Source organism: Arvicola amphibius, chromosome 5, assembly GCF_903992535.2.
Source record: "Arvicola amphibius chromosome 5, mArvAmp1.2, whole genome shotgun sequence".
Classification (NCBI taxonomy): domain Eukaryota; kingdom Metazoa; phylum Chordata; class Mammalia; order Rodentia; family Cricetidae; genus Arvicola; species Arvicola amphibius.
In genome coordinates, this window is record NC_052051.1 from 56,396,676 (window position 1) to 56,418,166 (window position 21,491).

At 51.7% G+C, this 21,491-nt stretch overlaps 1 protein-coding gene across 3 annotated transcripts; it reads right to left on the bottom strand.

The window, feature by feature from the left end:
• Positions 1 to 7,720: 7,720 nt before the first annotated feature.
• On the bottom strand, positions 7,721 to 21,142 carry Spint1 (serine peptidase inhibitor, Kunitz type 1). Of its 3 annotated transcripts, none has more exons than XM_038330583.2 (11): positions 20,979 to 21,142; positions 19,965 to 20,513; positions 11,848 to 11,975; positions 11,505 to 11,643; positions 11,245 to 11,415; positions 11,089 to 11,115; positions 10,698 to 10,823; positions 10,533 to 10,583; positions 9,029 to 9,199; positions 8,805 to 8,852; positions 7,721 to 8,463 (listed from the first exon to the last, which is right to left on the bottom strand). In XM_038330583.2, exons 2-11 carry the CDS (start codon positions 20,425 to 20,427, stop codon positions 8,252 to 8,254), a joined length of 1,536 nt encoding a protein of 511 aa, XP_038186511.1. In that variant the 5' UTR covers positions 20,428 to 20,513; positions 20,979 to 21,142; the 3' UTR covers positions 7,721 to 8,251. The 3 variants fall into 3 exon arrangements, with proteins under 3 accessions (XP_038186511.1, XP_038186509.1, XP_038186508.1); XM_038330581.2 differs by having other exon boundaries at positions 20,744 to 21,142; XM_038330580.2 differs by having other exon boundaries at positions 20,670 to 21,142.
• Between the last annotated feature and the right edge of the window lie 349 nt (positions 21,143 to 21,491).

A 21,491-nucleotide genomic window follows, 5' to 3' on the forward strand; every position in this document is an offset into this window, starting at 1 on the left:
CCACTGCCTCTGCCAAATCCAGACCCCTCACCTCCAGAGTGGGCCTCGGTGGTAACAGCAGAGTTACTCAGCTTCTCCGTGTGGCCCACAGACACAAAAACTCTGGTGTTTTTGCCCCACTCCTGACCCTGTTTTATGTACCTTCTGATTTTTTGTTTGTTCATTTTGTCTTGTTTTTTACTCCATACCCAAGCTACCTCACAATTTACAAACCCTGTTGAGCTTCCTTAAATCATTCCCCTGTAAGGCTGGATGTAAGGAAGTAGCTGATGGTAAAAATCAAAGAAACATCTCCATTTGCTGACGGTCTGCCTGAGAGTTCAGTCTGGCTTTGCTGAAACCACAACCCCACTCATCCATTTCTGTTGGTGGCACTGCCACACGGCCAAGCATCTGAAGACTTGGGGCTTATTCTGCGCAGCCCAGAATCAAGTCTGGGAGTGGCTCTCTTCCTGAGGCCTCCAGAAAGTCAGCCTTTCCTTCCGTAGCTCAGGCTGGCCTTGAGTTTGCTACCCCACTGCCTCGGCCTCCCGAGCGACTGGATAACAGGTCCCTGACGTTAGACCCAGCTCCATACCCACACTCTTTCTACCCCAATTTGTTTCTTATCTATCTGAAAACTTTTGCTTATTATAAAAGTAATTGATGTTAGCTGGCTGTAGTGGTGTAGTCCTATATCCAAACATTGGGAAGACAGGGGCGGGAGGATCTGGAGTTCAAGGCCAGCCTCAGCTACACAGTAAGATTTAGGCCAGCCTGAGCTACGTGAGGCCCTATCTCACTCCTCCCATGACATAAAAGTAATAGCTATTTATTGTAGATGATTTTGAAAATGCCAGCTGAATCCAGCTATAGCGGTGTGTACCTACCTATGTTACAGGACCAGTAACTCAGAAGGCTGCTGAAGCAGGAAGATTGTTTGAGTGCAGAAATTCAACACTAGGGGAATTTACAGCTGGGTGTGGTGGCAAATGCCTTTCATCCCAGAACTCACAGAAGTCAGCAGGCAGGCAGGTGTCTCTGTTTGAGGATGGTCTGATCTATGTAGCTAGCTCCAGGCCATCCTGGGCTACATACCTACATACACTCAGGCTCGGACCCTGTCTCAGACGACAGAGACTGAAGAGATGGCTCAGTGGGTAGAAGCACTGGATTCTCTTCTAGGGGACCTGGATTTGATTCCCGTACCCACTTGGTAGCTCACAACTGCCTGTAACTCCTGTCCCAGGGATTCAATGCACTCTGCTGGCCTTAGAGATCACGGGGCATGCACATGGCACACAGACATATATGCAGGCGCAGCACCCACATACATGAAAGAAAAGGAAGAAAAACAGTAAAATGCAGAGTGACAGAGAATCAAGTGGAACAGGCACCGTCTGCCATCGTACAGGGAGAGGTACTTTGTGGACATTCGACTACCTGGTTTTCAGGTTTTCTGTTTGTCTTTTAAAACAAGGAGCTACTTTCTTTCCTGGTCTTTCTCTTGGTGGCCTCCACTGATACAACCCCCCAGGGCTGCTGCAGGTAGGGAGGCTGTGGCTCTCAGAATCTGTGGAGGATTAGACAACCCCCTCACTGCCTCCCACCCCCACCACCTACCCCCTGGCTCAAGTCATTCTTTCTGGGTTCAAGACTTCCTGGTGTGGCTACTGACAGCCCCTCCTGGAGGAAATCTGTGCTTGGTTGAGGACAGGAGTGGTCTTGTGCAACAGGGCAAAACCAGTCCTCGGTCAGGGCTGTTTGCTCTAGTGGTCCGACTGGCTGGGGGCGTGGGGGGGGGGGATGACAAGGTTTTAAATTTTAATTGATTTATTTAGTTGTTTTGTTTTGTTTTCAGATAGGATCTCACGTAACCCAGGTTGACCTCAAACTTGAAGTGTAGCTGAAGCTGACCTTGAACTCCTGGTTCCTCCGCCTCCACCTCTCGGGTGCTGACTTGCTGACGTAGCAGGAACGCACTGCCACACCAGACAGCAATACCGGTCCTCATTATTTATTCACACTTCTAGGACCAACGACTTCTGGAGCTCAGTCCTCAGTGTGGAGGAGGCAGGGTGGGTTAGAAGAGAGGAAATTATGGAGGTTGAAGCTGAAAGCTTAGGCTCTGGTTACTAGATTCCCCCAAGAAGCTAGCAATGGATGTATTTATGTGCTTAAGGAAATTTCCTGAGTCTGTAACATTGACAACTATTTAACAAACTTAACTGTTTGGGGACATAGCACTAGCAGGCTGCCAATGCGCTGCTTCAGCTAGCCTTCATAGCATTGCCCTTCACATAGGTTATCTTGACCGACTGACGTGGTTTTGCCTCTTCCCTCTCCTTCTGTGTCCTCCTGAGATGTGGCCTCTATCCCACTTCTTAAAGTCTGGTCCATTCCTTTCCCTGCTCAATCCTCAAGTGCTTAGCAGTGGGGTCCCCGTCCACAAACTCCTGTGATTTTGTTATGGTTGGAACTCCCCAGACCAACACACACACACATACACACAGACACACACACACACAGACACACACAGACACACACACACACAGATACACACAGACACACACACACATACACATACATACACACACACAGACACACACACATACACACACATACACACACATACACACACACACATACACACACACACACACACATTCAAATGCACCTGCTCACCTTTCCAATTATTTTTATTATGATAAAACTCAAAGAGCATAAAAGTTTGTTTTTTGAGGCAGGGTCTTTATGTGTAGCCCAGGATGCCCTCAAATTCACAGTCTTTCTGCTTTTACCTCCTGAGTACTGGGATTTAGGGATGCACCTTCCTGCCTGGCTTTAATTTTCCTTAGGGGTCTAGTTCAGGGGTATTAAGTGTAATCATACCATTATGCAATTACATTATCCATTCCTAGAATTCTTTCCACCTCACAAAACTGAAATAGTATACCCATTAAATCTCTCTCCACCTTCCTTAAAACCACAACTGTGCTCTGCATCTCTGTGATTTCGAATACTCTAAGATGCCGCATACGATTGGAGTCACACAATATGCCTTTAAAAAAAATACTGTTTTTCCCCCCACTTAACCTAATCTCAGAATTCATCTGTGTTCTAACACATCACAGTTGCCATGTGTCCTATTTTGCTCTCTGTTGCTGTGATCTAACACAGGACCAACTTTCACACCAGGTCACAGTCTGTCACTGAGGGCAGGAACGCCAGCAGGAACAGAGGCAGGAGCCATGGAGGAAGTCACTGGCTGGCTTGCTCCGCTACTTTCCCTACATGTCCCAGGCATCTGCCCAGGGATGGCACTGCCCACAGTGGGTTAAGCCTTCCTCCCCCATCAATCATTAAACAAGAAAATGCCCACAGACACGTCGAGGGACCATGCTGATGGAGACAGGAGACAACCTCAAACAAGGTTCCCTGTTTCTGGGCGACTCTGATTTGTGATAGCTAACAAAAACAAAGCAGCATGTCGTTTAGTATTTATTATTTATTTATTTATGGGGGAGTTGGGGACTGGATCTAGGGTCTTTAACCTGCTAGGCAAGTGCTTCCCACCGGGCTACATCTATTCTCAGTCCCTTTTTTTACCTTTTGCTTTGAGATGGGGTCTCACCTAGCTAATCAGGCAGAGTTGGACGCCCTCTGTAGCCCAAAATGTTTCTTCTTCCTTCCTTTTTTATTTTATTTATTCTTTTTTTGTTTTGTTTTATGGTCAGGCTTTCTCTGTTATGTAGCCCTGGTTGTCCTGGAACTCACTCTGTAAAGCAGGCTGGTCTCAAACTCACAGTGATCAACCTGTCTCTCTCTCCCTAGTACTGAATTCAAAGGTGTGCGCCACCACATCCTGCCACAGACGGTGCTTCAGAATGAGAATGCTGCCTTAAGGAAAGCCAAAACAGGGCCAGAGAAATAGCTCAGTTTATAAAGTGTTCGTCATACAAGCTGGAGGAACTGAACTCGACCCCCAGGACCCAGGTAAGAACAACAGGCGTAGAGGTGCATAGCTTAGATGCCTAGCGCTGGGGAGACAGGTGTAATCCTGGGGCTCACTGACCTGCCAGCATTGCCTCATTGGTGAGCTCCTGACCAGAGAGGGAGCCGGTTTCAAATGAGTGCACAGTGCCTGAAGAATGAAACCCAGGGCTGTTCTCTGGCCTCTACAGACACACGTTTGTACACATGCACAAAGAGAATTAAAACCAAACCAAGCTAAACCCAAACATCTCTTTAGGATCTTTTCTCTTCTACTTAATGCCTATTTCATAAAACCTCCTCGACTGAATTTCCCTTTTCGGAGACAGACTTTTGTTATATTTTCCAGGCTCATCTCTCTCTCTCTCTCTCTCTCTCTCTCTCTCTCTCTCTCTCTCTCTCTCTCTCTCTCTCTCTCTCTCTCCCTCTCTCTCTCTCTTCTTTTCTTTCTCTCTTTCTTTAAAAAATGTTTTTAAAATGTTTTAAAAAATGTTTTTAAAATGTTTTTAAAAAATGGAAACATGGGGGTGCGGTGGGATGGGGGATGGGGAGAGAAAAGTGTGAAGTGGAGGATGGGAAGAGCTTGGGGGAATAGGATGGTTGGGATATAGGAAGGGTGGATATGGGAACAAGGAATTATATATCTTAATTAAGGGAGCCATTCTAGGGTTGGCAGAGACTTGACTCTAGAGGGGTTCCCAGATGTCCAGGAAGACGCCCCCAGCTAGTTCCTTGGGCAGCTGAGGAGAGGGTGCCAGAAATGTCCAGATCCTATTGCCATACTCATGAATATCTTGCATATCACCATAGAACCTTCACCTGGCATTGGATGGAGAAAATGACAGAGCCCCACATAGGAGCACCGGACTGAGCTCCCAAGGTCCTGATGAGGAGCAAAAGGAGGGAGATCATGAGCAAGGAAGTCAGGACCGTGAGGAGTGCGTTTACCCATTGAGACGGTGGGACAGATCTAACGGGAGACCACCAAGTCCAATTGGAATGGGACTGATGGAACAGGGGACCAAACCGGACTCTCTGAATGTGGCTGATGGTGGAGGAGGACTGAGAAACCAAGGACAACGGCGATGAGCATGAACTCTACAGCATGGACGTGCTCACTGTGAGCCTTGTTAGTTTGGTTGCTCACCTTCCTGGACTTAGGGGGAGCTGGGAGGACCTTAGACTTAACATAGTGAAGGGAACCCTGATGGCTCTTTGTCTTGGAGAGGGGTGGAGTGGGGGTATGGGTGAAAGGGAGGGGAGGGAAGGGGGAGAAGGAGGGGAGGAGATGGAAATTTTTAATAAAAAAAATGAGAAAAAAAAGAATATAGAGCTAACAGGTCAAAAAAATGTTTTTCTTTTTTTTCTTTCTTTTTTTTTGGAGGGGGAGATTTTCTGTGTAGCTCTGGCTGTCCTGAAATGCCTCCAACCTTTGGACATATACACCTACTCTTAATTAAAAAACAAATCTCAGCATTATCTTCTTATTAATTATTGTATGTGTGATATGAGCGTGGGCATGAGAGTGTCATGGGGTCTGTGGCGATCAGAGGATTGCCTGCAGATGATTCTCTTCCTCCACTTTTTTTTTTTTTTGTTAAATGTATGTCACCCTGGTTAGACTGGAACCCACATGTAGACCCACCTGTCTGGAAGGCATGCCACCATGCCTGGCTCTTCTCCCACTTTGGGGTCCCAGGATCAAACACAGTCACAGTCTCGTGGGAATGTCACTTTTGCCCGCCGAACCATCTCACCGTCTTTCTTCTCCTTTCTTCCCCAGGTGGGGAATCAAATCAAGGGCTCCGCATGCTGGGCAAGCACGCCACACGCCACACGCCACACGGGAGCTGTCTCAGTCAATCTCCATCCTTTTCAATCTTCACAACTGGATACTTAGTATACAGAACTGAACCTAGCACGGGGCACTGCCCTGAGGATTTCCAAACATATTAGAGCAAACATAGGACAGGCATGGTTCACCTGCATGTTCAACAGAGCTACCTGTAGCTTGAGTGAGGGCTACAATGAGCTGTGTAGTTTGTGGGAGTTTTTTGAACCAAGCGCTGCATGGGTTAAAGGTGCTTTTTGGAGGCAGAGCAGCACCTGAGGCACGGACAACTAACTGCTTACAGGCAACTGCCCATGCCAAGCGCAGAGTCAGGAAGACATGACAAAGCACTATTTAGGGGGAGTATGAAACCGAGAGCAGAGTTCCCGAGATAAGGAGCAGGTTTGAGGAGCAAATGGTAAGCCCGCCCCCTAGCGGCCTCTGTGAGATTACAGCTCCTCTAGCTGCGGCAGCCTGTGTCATAGTGAAGGTGTTTTGCCTACCATCCTCACCACCCACACCATAACAGACCAACACTTGCTAGGCATTCACTGTGTTGATCAGTCTCCTAGCAATTGGGTTAACCTTTGGGTCCTTAATTATCAGCCCTGTAACTGCTTTACAGAGAATCAAAGAGGGAACATGTCTATCTTGAACCTCAAAGGCTGGCAGAATAGGGAGTTAGGTGAGGGAAATTCTGTGCCAACGAAATGAAACAAGAGGAATGAACCCCACCCCTGCCATGTACTCAACCTTCCCTGGGTGACTACCATTAGCTGAGGTCACAGAGGGAACATGACATGCTGGAGACGGGGATGACTCAGACGCCACCTGTGACCCTGGGAGCTCACCACCTAGCAAGGAGACAGATAAACAAAGGGATGCCATGCTCAGGGTCCTGTTGGGCAAACCCAGGGTGTGGAGCAGGGAGTGCCAGCCACCTGGGCCACTGCTCGAAGGTTCTATGTTTAGCTGAGCGATGAAAAAGGGGGGGGGGTAGCCCAGGACTGCACAGCGGTTACGAGAGGAGCCAAAAGGTGGGTTCTCCTGGTGGGCAGAGAGGTGGCGCCTATGCTCAGCCAGGGAGACCCTCGCATCTATGTCTGTGTAGGTTGAGCTTGCTTTAGTCCCCAACCTTTCCGGGAACATGGGATTTTCAGGCATCCCGCCAGGGTTCCGGTCCAATCCTAACATACCAGGCTTTGGGTAACTGGCTTGGCTATCAACCCCCTGGCTTTTGTCAACCCCCTGGCTTGTGAACGCCTTACCAGAGGGCCGTGTACTGAGCCAGCGTGTAGCATTGCAGCAGTGCTGACCCTGACAATATCAACTGTGTGGGACTTGCCTGGCATACAGCTCACTGCAATCTGTTGGACAAAGCCGGATACTTTTGGCCCCTCCAAGCTGTTTGAGCCCTGGATGGGGGTGAGCTGGAGTGGTGTACCTCACCTAGTGGGTACTAGGCAGGAGCTTGGAGGAGCCTGGGGGAGGGGCTGCATTCCTGTGAAGGAGCCAAGGGCTCTCAGGTGGGCAGGGAGGTAACTGATGGCCTGTGTCTGGTAACATGGCCAGGGTTCAAGGCCCCAACCAGTTGAGCCTCACCCAACCTAAGTAGGGGTACCTGAGTGAGGGGCACCACCCTCCTCCCACGGTCCTCCACGCTGGTGGTCAAAGGTGACACTGCTCCACCCTGAGGGGCCAGAGTAGTTTCTGGAGAGGTGGGAAAACCTGTGGAACAGGGTGGCCAAAGGCTGAACCGGTTGGACAGGGCAGTTCAATCCCCCGCCCCTTCCCCCAGCAACCCCACAAAGCAGGGCTGAGGAGAAAGCTCCTGGGTTTTACATTTCGGCCCTGGAAGCAACTAAGGGGTGAGGATGGGGGGCAAAGGGAGGGAGGAACTCAACAAAACCACAACCGTTTATTTTTTAATTTAATATCATTTTGTGGTGCAGTGGAGAGAACTCAGGGTACATGCTCTACCACTGAACTATGACCCTGGTCCCCCCCAAAAGCGATTATTTACAGCACGAACTACAAAGGGACATCCTTCAGTGTTGGGCTGTGACAAGTGCAAGGCCAGCTGTGGAAAGCAGATTTGCAGCCTCCAGCTTCTGATGCCACTCCAGGTCCCAGCATCATTGGATGGGAACGGGCATCTCTGAACGGGACACAAAACCAACTTCCTCTGGCTCCTGGACAAGCAGGTCCTTCTATGTACAGTACTCCTGGCTCAAGGCTGCTCTGCCTCTCCCAGACTCTTGGGCCTTCTCCAGAACTGGCCCGAGTGAGTGTAGCTGAGCATCCTCTAAGATGCCCAGAGACCTGGCTTCTGAGACAGAGCTAGTGAGCCCGGGAAGCAGGCTGGAAATGTCTGGTCCCCAAGTTTTCCCAGGTTCTAGCCTCTGTCTTGGCAGGCAGGACCTGGTGAGACTGGCAAGACTCCCAGGCTCAGAGGGGCCGGGTTGTGTGATTATAGACCAGGTGCTCTGTGTCCTCAGTGGTGGAAACAGTGGAGCTGGCTGGTGTGGGAGGTGGGTGGTGGCGGCGGCGGGGACTGCGGAAGCCCTTTCTCTTACTCTTGAAGAAGAAATATCCCAGGATGGCTACGACCACCAGGATGGAGAGGACGAGGAGAACAGCAATGGCCACCTCCACAGAACCTGGGAGAGAACGGGCAGAATGAGGTGTGTCAAAGGTCTGTCTGGTTCTGACCCCCCCACCCTCACTCCATCGCATGGACAAAGACCATGGACGTCATGTGTAGAAGCAGATGAGCACCCAAGGCAGACCTCCAGGATAGCTGTTTCCAGAAGCCCAGAGCGGCAGGCAATTTGCTGTTTCTCCCTCCTTTACCTATGCCAGACCTCACTACTCAATGGCGCACTCTGGGTAACCTCAGGATCTCTCTCAACACGGCTTACACATTCAAGAGCAGGTGCGTGTTCCTGAACGGACACACCCATGTATCCAGGCTGGTGACAAGACAGCAAGGCTTACTTACCTACGTTGGGAACGGAGCTTTCCCTCCGCAGACCAAACACATCCTTCTCTGCAAAGGGACATGGAGAAGCGGGTCAGCGCCAAGTCCTCAGACTCGGCTGTGAGTGCCACAGCCCTCTGTCATCCTCTCCTACTGCCACTGACGTCACTTAGTAGAGAAGTGATCAACCCAACCCAGACCTCGCTAAATCGTCCCCTTCACCCTGCCACTGCCACTCCGCTCACTGGAGATGCCACGACAGGACTCAAGACACTGTTGCTCCTCCTCAAAGCTGTTCTTGTTGCCATAGCAACCACCATAGGTGAACCGGGCACAGTGTTCACTGAATGGGTTGTAATACCAGCGTGGGATGTTCTCTTGGCAGGGCCCAGTGTCTGGCAGTTCGGCACAGAACCCTGCAGGAAAGGAGCACGCAAGGGACAAGTGAGTTCAAGGAGCTACCCATGCGGCCATCCTGCAGGCCCCACAAGACTACAACTCACCCCCTCCCCCAGGCTGAAGCAGTGTGGCTTCACCAAAGGTGCATCTGTAGGACCATCACAGGCAGGAAAGATGACTCTGGACAACAATCCTAGGCACCAAGGGAACTACTACTTGGACCCACATTTTAAAGACATACTCAGGCACATTATTTATATTTTGTGCATGCGCCGTGGCACACACGTGCGTGGGGAGATCAGAGGACAGCTCCTGGAGTAGGCTTTCCCCTTCCAATACGCTGAGTACCAAGGGTCAAACTCAGGTCATCAAGTTTAGTAGCAAGTGCCTTTATCCCAGTGAACCATCCTGTTGGCCCCATGGCTTTGTTTTGCTTTTTATTCCATGTGTGTGGGCGTTTTGTGTGCACGTTTGGCTGTGCACCTCACGCATGCAGTGCTCAGGATACCAGAAGATGCTGGATGCCCTGGAACTAGAGTTATGGATGGCTGTGAGCCGCCATCAGGGTGCCGGGAATGGAACAAGGTCTTATGCATGAACAAGTGCTCCTAATAACTGCATTGTCTCTCCATGCGAGACCCCCCCCCCCACTTTTCTTTTTCTTGACACTCTTCTGTGTCAAGGTTTCTGATTCCGACCAGCAAAGGGGTGGGCATTAGGCAAGAAAGAGAATAGCTAGCTTAATCAGTGATTCTCAACCTGTGGGTCCGACGCCTGTTGGGGGCAGTGATGAGCAACCCTTCCACAGGGGTCGCCTAAGACCATCAGAAACCACAGATATTTACATTGCGATTCAGTAATGTAATAAGTAACAGGATTGCAGTTATGAAGCAACAAAAATAGCTTTGCGCGAGTTTAGTGGAAGTTGACCTTGAACTTCCGGTCCTCCTGGCATAAGCCATCGTGGGATTTCTGTGTTTCCTCCCCTCCCCCAGTGGTGGTGGGACACAAACAGTCCCTGATGACGCTAGGTGGGGGCTCTGCTACAAACTCCAACCTCAGTCCCCAGGGTACTCATTTTTAATATTGTTTTCACCTTGTCAAGCTATAGTGGCTTCCCACGTATGACAGCACTATGAAATTTCCTGGAACACATATGACTTAGCGATGTGTTCAGCGAGGCTACGGCAATGGAAGTAATTAGAGAGGGAGTGCCTAGCGGTATTGGGAAAGCGAGACTGTGAACCACAGTCTCGCGAGAGCTCAACAGGAGCGCTGGGGCGGCTCCATGTGCCTGCAGCCTACACAACCAGCAGACCCCTTGGACACAGAGGACCTGGAGGCTCTCACCTCTGTCACTGGGGAAGTCGATTCTCTGAAGCTCATCAAAGCCACGGGTGTCTGCAGGGATGAAAGGTCAGAGGTTGGGGCCCAACATGGGCATCCCTCGGGCACAAGGGAGAGCTGGTTGGGATCTCCCCTCCGGCGCCCCACCCCTGGGGTTCCCCGGCTCACATTTTTCACAGGTGGCCTCGTCGGAGCCGTCAGGGCAGTCAGGGGTGTCGTCACACTCCAGGAAGCCGTCAATGCAGCAGCCATTGCTGCAGCGGAACTGGGAGGGGTGGCAGCTGCCCGAGCACACTGGATGGGGGTGAGGTGACGCTCAGACACAGAGCGGGTGCCAAGGGGCCCTCGTCTACCTGGCCCCCTGTCACGAGCCCATTCTTCATCAAGCCCAGCTCCTCCTATACGTAAACTGGGCAGATCCTGATGGGGAGCAGCTGGGCTGGGAGGGTCGGGTGTTTGTATGCGATTGGGGTGGTGGGAGTTAGTTGTATGGTCGTCGTATGGGCTGAAGACCAAGACACAGGGAGAAAACAGAGAAAGAAAAGGAAGTGAAACCCACCTGGATGGTGCCTTTTGGGGGAGATTCCTGGGGGAGAAAACAGAAATAACAGGAGGCACGGTCAGACACTAACGATGATGGGGACACCCCAGCCCACTTCCTCACCCTGGGCAGCGTCACCTGAGCCCCAAAGCTGCCTCTCGGCGACACGCCCACCTTGCACATCCTTGCAGGCTAGCATGCACTCTTCTTCCCGAAGGTAATTGTTCTTGTTGCCCAGGCAACCTCCATACGTGAAACTCTTACAGATCTGCTCTGCGGGGTCATAGTACCAGCGCGGGAAGGAGCCCCGGCAGCGGCCCACCTTGTAGGAGGCGAGGCAGTAATCTAGATGGAGGAGAGCTCATGAATCAGGGCTGAAGGATTAGCGGTGGGCCCAGGGGCGCTCCAGGCACCTCATGCCCTGTCCCAGTCACCTTCTGTCTGCTTGGCAGTTAGTACGGTGATGGTGAGGTTGGCGGTGTCCTCTGGCTGGTCTGAGCCCGTTCGTGTCAGTTGGAAGAGGTAGGTTCCTTCCTTTAGCCCCCACAGCTCCACTTCATCCGGACTGTTTCTCTATACACAAGACTGGTCATCAAGCTTGGACAACCCCAGGTCCTCCCAGCCATATACCCGCCCCTCAAGAGCACAGACTTGGTGTCAAATGCACCCTGATCTTTTCTCTAGCCAACACCAAATGAGCCAGTAGTTGGCCTACCGCCCAGGAAGGCGTCCCAGGAGGCTGTGGGGGAGGGCCAGGGATTCAGCCCAGTGTCTCACCTCTACTCTGACATCACTGTCACCCTGTAGCAGGTGCCAATTTGTTGTGTCTGGATCTCTCAGCACCACGGGTTTCTGCAGCTGTACCTTCAAGTCTATGCCCACCCAGGTTCGAGGGATCTGGGACCCTGAGAGAAAAGGAAGTAAAATCAACTGTCAGCGGGCAGACTAAGGCTTTCTTGGCAAACAAGAGCGGTGTTGGCTAACCTAGGATTCGGTAGCCTGCAGAGGGCACAGGGAGGAGAGTGCGCAACAAAGCCTTGTTCTCCATGTAGTCACATTATGAGTAGTACACTGTCTGAAGAAAATAACTGAGTACTATATACCGTCTGATCTCATTCAGGAAAAAACCCGTGTGTGTATGTATTGGGTGGGGGAGGGGATCAGTCTGTTCTTAGTTTCTACAATACGCAGGTACTTCTGTTGACTACTTTAAAAAGTAAGTTTCTTTAAAAGCCAAATAAGAAAAGGTATGATGACAAAGTCACCAGTCATTCCTCTAGGGCTGCAAATACAGCTCCACTGGTAGACTGCTTGCCTAGCACTGACAAACACCTGGGTCAGATTTCCTAGTGCTAATCCAACCAGGAGTGGTGGCGCATGCCTGTAATCCCAGCACTCAGGAGGTGGAAGCAGGAGGATGAGAAGGTTGTCTAGGATACATAGCAAGCCTGAACCCAGCCTAGGATGCATAAGATCGCGTTTTGAAAAACAAACAAACAAACAAACAAACAAACAAACAAACGGGTGCTTGGGAAGTGGGGATGGTCCTGGGGAGATGACTCAGTGGTTAAAAACACTGGCTCTTAACCAGCATGGTGGTTAAAACCACCGAGAACTCCAGCTGTAGGTTTTCTGATGCCCTCCATGGGCGCCAGGCTCAAGAGGCACACCGACATATACTGGTGACAAATACACTGACACACGACAAGCAAAGTGAAAACGCTCACTCCTCAGTATGAGGAGCCAGTGTGGACAGAGATGTCAGGAGAGTGCTAAGGGAAACAGGCTGCCTGGGTGCTCCAGAGTGAGGGATCATGGGATAGGGACTTCCAGGGGCCACACCCTTCCTAGACCTGATAGCTTGGGCTTGTAGTTTCCTTCATCTGAGTGTCAGGAGTCATATCAGAGAGATAAGCACAGAGCTGGAGTCCTATCAAAAATGGGTCCTTGCACCCACAGAAACTTCCCAAAGCCATGAATATGACCTTATTTGGAAAGGGTCTTTGCATAAGTAATGATGTAAAGAATTTCTGGGAGATTATCCAGGATGATTGTCATTGTAAGAAACAGAAGTGGAAAAGTGCTGAGCTCTTGACTAGCATGAGAAAGGCCCTGGGTTTCACCGACAAGATTAGAGCTAGGGCACTGCCAAAAACAAAAACAACAAGAGGCCGGGAGGTGGTAGCGCACTTAATCCCAGCAGAGGAGGCGGGTCTCTGTGAGTTCGAGGCCAGCCTGGTCTACAGAGTTCCAGGGCAGTCTCCAAAGCTACACAGAGAAACCCTGTCTCGAAAAACAAAACAAAGCAAAACAAAACAAAACAACAATAAAAACAAGAACTGGGGAGAGTGCTCTTTTACTAAAATGTCGCTTTTCAGGCACGTGGACTTGAATTCAATCCCCAGAAAGGCAGGTGAAATGGCAAAGACTTACAATCCCAGTGCTAGGGAGACAGAGACAGGAGGATCTCTGGGGCTGCTGTCCGGCCAGCCCAGCCTACTCAGCGAGTTCCAGACCACGAGAGATCCGTTCTCAGACAAAGAATAAAAGATGGATGGTACCGGAGGAATGACACCTGAGGTTGTCCCCCAGCCTTCCCACACACATACACTACACACTTCATGCACAAGCTAGGCACACACCAAAACCCAAGAAACAGAACAGCTGGCCTTGCAGACACACGGATTTTTATTTGTCTCACCACGTATCCCTGGCAAGTCTAGAACTCACTGCGTAGACTGGCCTTGAGTTCACAGAAAAAGACTGACTCTATTTCCTGTGTGCTGGGATTAAGGGTGTGTGCCATCACCACACTTGGCTATGCAAAAAAATTTTTTTTTTAAAGAAAGAGCCGGGCCGGGCGGTAGTGGCGCACACCTTTAATCCCAGCACTCAGGAGGCAGAGGCAGGCGGATCTCTGTGAGTTCGAGGCCAATCTGGGCTACAAGAGCTAGTTCCGGGACAGTCTCCAAAAAGCTACAGAAGAAACCCTGTCTCGAAAAACAAAAAAATAATAATAATAAAAAAAAAAAATAAAAAAGTAAAAAAAGAGCCAATCACACGTCATAGAAATAAGCAGTCATGAAGTAACGTGAAGGGGAGCAGGCAGCAGAGGGCCGGCTGCCGGACGAGGAAGCTTGCAACACAAGGGAAGACAGGTTTTTTAGTCACTGTTTTGTTTTTTAAACTTGATCATGGGGAAGAACTGGGGATGTTTGTGAAAGAATCCACATGAGAAAGTCACAAATCCCCAACTTATGAAATCGTTCAGAGCACAGTGAGGCCTGTTTACTTGGGTTGTTTGGAGTTAGGGTAGAAAACACAGACTGTGCTGGACAGATGGCTCAGTTAGTAAAGTGTCTGCCATGCGAGCAGGTGGTTCTGAGTTTGAACCTTAGCATCCATGGGAAAAGCGAGGCCCAGTGGCTTTTCCACCAGTGCAACCCCAGCACTAGAGGCAGAGACAACGGGATCGCTGGAGTCAATGGCCACGGCAGAATCAGTGCGCTGCAGTTCCTAAAAAGACTCTGTCCCAAAAGATGAGGTGGAGCTGGGCAGGCACTGGGATTGCCCTAAATCCCAGCACTCAGAGGCAGAGACAGGTGAATCTCTGTCAGTTTAGAGGCCAGCCTGGGCTACAAAGTGAGACCCTGTCATCTCAAAAAGCAAAACAAACAACACAAGAAAGTAGAGACTAATTGAGGAAGGTACCTGATGTCCATCTCTGCCTCCGCATGCATGTACACTTGTGCATATGCACACACACGTGCATACACACGCGCGCACACACACACACACACACTATGAAGTAACGACAAGGAATAAACTGAGAAGAAATCAGGAAATCCCAAGTCTACTTCTGTGGACAGTGAGGAGGTGGCCAGCCTGAGACAAACCTCAGAGTTTGCTGGATGCCAGGTGCTTGGCGACACCAGGACATTCAAACAGAAACAAATAGTGGCACGGAGAAAGCAGATAGTGGCTGTAAGCAGTGGAGTGGAGCTATGGAAGCCTGGCTACCCTAGCCCTTGACTTCTGTATGCACGAAGGGGTCCAGGAGTCCTGTGGGAAGGGCTAGGGTACTCTTACTCTGGGTATCAGCTTTTATCTGTTTGATGGAGCTGGCAAGGGACCAGGGCAAGAGGTTCAGGAAAGATGTAACAGCAGGGGTCTAAGCCACAGGGCAGCCAAGGAAAGTAAAGAACAATTAGAGAAACAGCTGTGGGCAGACACTTCCGCCTTCTCAGGAAAGGCTCCGGAAAAGGGGAAGGAAGATCCAGTCTAAGCAGAAAAGAAACTGGATTGAAAGAAAGAACTTGTGGTTCATTCACAGAAAAACTGGATTTGAGGCAAGTTACACACACACACATACACACACACACACTCGCACACGCGTGTGCCCAGAATGAACAGGCAGTGGGAGATGAGTGGTGTTCTGGAGAGGCTAGGGCTAGAGACAGACTTGTGATACACTACCTAACAAAGCTGCTAATCTGGGGGATGTGGTAAGTGTGTGCCGGACACCACAGCAGGCTCCATCAGGGGTTAGCATGGGTGAGCAGGGAATTCAGGCCACCCCTCTGTCCTAGTTTTAGATGAATAAACAGGGGAAGGAAGAAGAAAATCATCTTTTGTGAGATGTGGAAATTATACAGACTAGCATCTGTGGGGCAGGACGCACAGCTGAGTGGTAGTGGTCATCTAGCACGCAAAGGCCCGGGCTGGCTCCCGACAGAGAGGCTGAGATCTGATCTGATGCCCCTGTGCTTCTGTGTTGCCGATGGGTGCTTCCCCACTGCCATGTTAGAGCGGTCACTCACCCACTATCTGAGTATGGCACAGAAAGCCTAAAATATTTAACATTTAGGCCACACACCCTCGTGAGCACCCGGCTATGCCTGCATTGTCGCCTCTTATTGGATGAGAAAGTTGGCACTGAGGGACACGGCTCAGTTTTCATCCAACATAGGTGTCGGGAACTGAACTCTAGCCCCATGACTCAGCTTTAAATGTTAGACGTGGGGTTTGAACCCAGGTCCATCTTCCTCCATTGCTCACGTTCTATATAAAATGCCACTTCTGAACCATTAAGATGGCCCAAGCAGGGGAAGGTATCTGCCACCAAGCCTGACCTGAGTTTGAGTCCAGGACCACACAGGGGCGAGAACAGATTCCTGGACATTACCCTCTGACCCCCGCGAGTAGACATCACTCCCAACAAACAGAAATAAATATCAAAAACAAAAAACAAAACCACAAAAAGCTCCAAAACAAAACCCAGGGTTCCTTAAAGTAAAGACATATGTTTCCATTAGCGTGGGGAAGGGGTGGGGAAGAGAGTCTATCAAAAGATAGTATTTTTTTTTTCTTTGATTTAGACAGGGTCTCGAAATGTAACCTGGCTGGCCTGAAACTTACTGTGTAGCCCAGGATGGCTCTCATACGTGAAAGTCACAGCCTTGTCAGACTGAGGGAAAGCATTTAAATTCACTTCCTTCCTTCCTAAACCACACTGCCTCAGGGCTTATTGTTAATTATCTTACACTTATTTGTCTGTTTGTTTAGAACACATATGTGTGTGGGCATGGGCATGCCAAGGCATGTGTGTGGAGGTCAGAGGACAATCTATGAGGGTCAATTCCCTCCCTCTACTGAGTGGGCCCTGGCAAGCAAACTCAAGATGCCAGGCTTGGTGGCAAGCACCTTTACCCACTGGGCCATCCTTGCCAGCTGGGCGGTGGTGGCTCATGCCTTCAGTTCAGTCCTTGGGAGGCAGAGGCAGGCGGATCTCTGTGAGTTCGAGACCAGCCTGGTTTTATGATTATTAAAACAGCATCACAGTATCCAATTAAAAGACGTGTTGACATACAACAAAGTTGTTTCCAACTCTTCATGACTATAAGTGTGAGCTGGCAAGCTTTTGCACACATGTATAAGTTAAACAGAAGTGTGTCAAGGGTGGCACTACAGAGGGTTACGTAGAGCATAAAAGTGTTCAAAGAGCAAAGTGATAAGGGCAGCTGTAGGGGCTGAGTCACAGAGATGAGAAAACTTCACGACAGGGGAATGAACGGGAGAGACAAGGTTTTACAGGTACCCATGCCAAAACAGAACTGAGACCTACAATCTGAGAAAATGGGAACTGGGTTCCAGGGACGTAAGGAAAAGAAGACAGCGTTGGCTGGGCCTAGTGTCACCGGTCTGTAATTGCAACTACTGGGAAGACAGAGGCAGAAGGATGTAAGTTCAAGAACTGCCTGGGCTACAGAGCTAGTTCAATGCTGGCCTGATGAGACCCATCTCAAAGTTTTACAAAAAGGGCCAGGGTTGGAGCTTTGTGGTGGAAGCTCAAGGATGAGGCTCAAGGATGGATTTAGGGTAAAAGAAAATAGGGCAATTAGAAAGCGGGGGACATGAGGGACACAAAAAGGTAGGGGAGCAAGAAGGCCAAAGAGAAACAGAAAGTAGTTGGGGGGGGGAGACCGTGGCTAGGGGCTTGGTTGTCATCACCAGACCCTGAGGGGTAAGTCCAGGCCGGGAGGAACTTTTCTCACTGAGCAGAACTAGCAGCTGGAGTAACAGGGGAACAGAGAACAGACAGACAAGACACACCCATCCACTCCCCTAGCCCCACTAAGTGGCAGAGTGATGCATCAGACCCTGGGCTGAATGAGGAGCTGCCCCCTCCACCTCTGTATATCTGCTCTCTCCAAGCCCCAAGCCCAAGGGGCAACCGCCCTACCCTGCCTACCACTCCCTTTTTCCTGTCCTCTAGAGGGCAAAGGGCTGGAGTGGCCATAAAACCAGGACTTAGGATGGATTCAGGAAATGCAGACTCCGCCTCCTGAGCGGAGGGGGGTGTGGAGTGGTCAGTGCACGTACAAAGGGTAGACAAGTTACTGAACTGGATGGAATCTGGCCTGGCATGGCCATAGCCTGGGAAAAAAATCAAAGCCATCCATCCTCAGAAGGATTCCTTCAACCGACACAGGAATCAGTGGCCCAGGTGTCCTGGCACATCCTCTCTAGTCTACCAGGCAGACTTGGCCGACAGTGAAGCCACCAACACGCTTGCTTCCCCTGCTTCCCAGAGTACTGTAGCACCGAGTTGGCCTCGAATGGCCTAACCCTGTTCCTTACATGTCCCAGGGAAGCCCTATCCTATCCTATCCTATAACTGGGGGTTTCCGAAAGAGGAAGGCTGGCCCTAGGATCCAGAGGCCCAGGTTCTGGCCCTGAAGCAGGGCTCCTGCAAGCCTCTGTCAGAACAGAAAAGGCACCACAACCAATAGGAGCCATTACCACCCACACTAATGTGCTTCCTTGTAGAACAGGCTCCAGCCCTGGCCTAGTGAGAGAGACTCCATGGGCCAGCCTAGCCCACGGATAGCATCCCCTGCTTTCCAGCACCCCACCTCAGAGCTGCTGGAAGGTTAGAGAGAAGAGCAGACCCTGAGTCTGCAATAGGGACTAGCTCAGAAAAAAAGGCCAGAGGGGAAGGGTACTGGGTGCCGGCCCTGTCCCCGACACTCCTCACTCGGGTTCTTAGCCGCCGGATGGAAAGACCCGGGTGCTAGGTCCTACTACAAAGGTGGTCCATGCAAAACACAACAGGGCTTCTGGAGTAGACACCGGAGCTGAGGCCTAGGCTTACTATTTAGGGATGTTAACTTGAGCAAATGACTTCTTTCTTTCCTTCTTTCCTTCCTCCCTCCCTCCTTCCTTCCTTTCTTTGTTTCTCAAGACAGTGTTTCTCTGTGTAGCCCTGGTTGTCCTAGAACTCACTCTGCAGACCAGGCTGGCCTCAGAGTCAGGGATCCACCTGCCTCTGTCTCCAGAGTGCTGGGATTATAGGCGTGCACCACTACGTCAGCTATGGGCAAAGAACACAGGAGGCTCAATTTCGTACTTTAAAAAGCAGATACTAGCAGCGCCTCTTCCAGAGACTGGACATAGAGACAGGAACTTGCACAAAGAGGAAAATGTGAAGAGGTAGCAGAAGTAATGCCTTGTGACCCCCTCCTGTCCAGAACCCCCACTTGGCACTAAGAACAGGAAGAGAGAAGGGTGAAGCAGGTTGCTACAGCCCTGTACACAGCGGACTGTTCAGTGTGTCCTAAGACGAAAGAAGAGGATTCTTGTTCCCCACTTAGCCTTCATCCTTGGAAGTAAACAAGGTGAACAGACAGCCAGGCTACCACATCCTAAGCAAGGACAGCCCTGTTTGGCTCACGTGGACAGACACACACACCTGCCGGGGCAGCTGACATCCCTCACCTACCAGATACACATACCGGCGGGTTGACTCATCCAGCAATCCTCTCACCCCTCATGGAGAGCTTCAAGGGGACTGTACCCACAACACTGTCCCTCTCCCTCAGGACAACCTTGCCTGAGTTTGTTCTGTACTGTCTGGGGCCTGGCCGCGTCATTGGTCCACCTGCGACAGGTCAATCTAGTCCCAGGGCAGAGACACTAAGCTGTCCCTTGTCCAGCTACTGGAGGAGACTCTCTGGTCAGGCTCAGTTGTCAAGGCCGCAAAGTGCTTAGGGCAGTGCTTGCCCAGGGTGCCTTCCTAGTCAATGGGCCTCATCAACATTCCCTGACTCAGCCTATCAGGGACAGAAGCAGGGAAACCTAGAGTCTTCTCATTTCTCCCGTCGGCAAAGCCCGGGCCAGGCCTTCGGCCCATCTATAATCAACATCCTGAGTTCAGGAGCCAGAACCTGGGCTCCGAGATACGGCCCCTCTCCACTCACTCTCCCCTTTGTTTACTAAAAACCGGCTATTCAAAGGCAGTCGATGAAGGGCTCTCTTCCTTCACTCCTTTTTACTGCTCTCTTAGCCAAGACTCCATTACCTGCCCATCCCTTCAGACCGGCAACCTTCCTCACCTCCAAAGCCCCGGGTCCGCAGCTCGCGGTAGGAGTGGTAAAGCTCCTGCGTAAGATAGTTGATGAAGCCCTCCTTCGGAGCGAACTTGCACACGAAGTTCTGCTCGTACAGGCAGTTCATGAGGAAGCAGGCAGAGATGGCGTCCTCGCCGCCGTCTGGCTGCAGCTCCACCAGCGCCAGATTGCAGTTCTGGGTGGCGCAGCAGGCACGCACGCAGTCCCAGCCGCGGCGCACCGTCGGGGAGCCCAGGAAGGTGGCCCCGTTGCTGACCGAAGCTTCGGTGTCGAGCACGAAAGCCGGCACCCCGCTGGTAAAGCGGGTCAAGCAGGCGGGTCCCCCGGGAAGTTCAGGGGGCGCGGACGGCAGCGCGGTCTCAGTGCCCTGGAGCCCAAGCGAGCAAAGGAGCCACACGCCGACCGTAGAGATGCTGGCCTGCGCCAGGGTCAGGCGGCGGCTCGCCATCGTGCTCCTAGGGGCCGTCGCCCTCCTCCCCAGGGCGGGGGTCACCTTCACAGTGCGGGCCTCCGGGTTCCGAGGGTGCTTGTGACCTGAAGGGGAGGAGACAGAGGAGACACACCTGATCAGCTCGGGTAGGGGCGCCGAGCCCTGGGAGCGAGGAGGTGCACGCTGGCCGATCCGCCCACGCACAATCCGTGGACCCGATCGCCGACGTCCAGATGGGTACTGCTCGGGAGCTCGCGTACCCGGACACAGCACGGACGGCCACCAAACATGCTCCGAGCCTGCTGGGCCTCCGCCTACCGTCCGCCCGGGCTACCTGCGCAGGTGAACGGGGTGGGGCCGCCGAAGATCCCGCCCGGCTTCCGTCCCGCTCAGGCTGCGCGGAAGATCTGCAGCCTCCTCCCCCTCTAGTTTCTGGTGAAACTGAGTCAGAGTGGCCCGGGCGAGCCGGACGTTAACCCTTGTGCCGCCGGCCCCGCCTACACCGGTTGCACTCCCCACCGCCCTGCCCAGCAGAACTTCCGGCTGGACCCGCCTGGCGACTCCACCACCTCAGACCCAGCCGCTGCACCGGTGGTGTCCGGACGCCCGATGGCGTGGGTGAGGCCCACATGCCCTGGAGGCGGCTCTACACTGGCTCCACGGAGTCCAGCCCCTCGTAGGGTCCCAGAGGATCAGAGGTGCATCCCGAAAGCCCAAACTGGGCCGCGACGCCACTGCGAGGTGGCGAGGGTGCGGCAGCCTCCGGCCTCCCTTTCCGGTTAGAGCTCGCATTCCCTGCCCTTGGCTGGAGGCGTTTGGGAAGGGGTTGGGGGAGAAACGTTGGGGAAACCTATGCAAAACGATTTCGCTGCTAGTGGCCTACCCTCGGGACATCATTTCCAGTTTCCCACTAGGAAGAGAACCTCGAAGCTGGGTAGGTTGCGTTCGTGAAAACCAGCCTCAGGGATGCGTGCTGCAGAGGTGCAGCCCTGGACAGCCCTCCTTTCTGGCGTAGTTGACGAACAGGTGGTTCCTGGTATCCTGGCTTCCCCGTTTTCACCCACAGGAGTTCATTTCCTTTT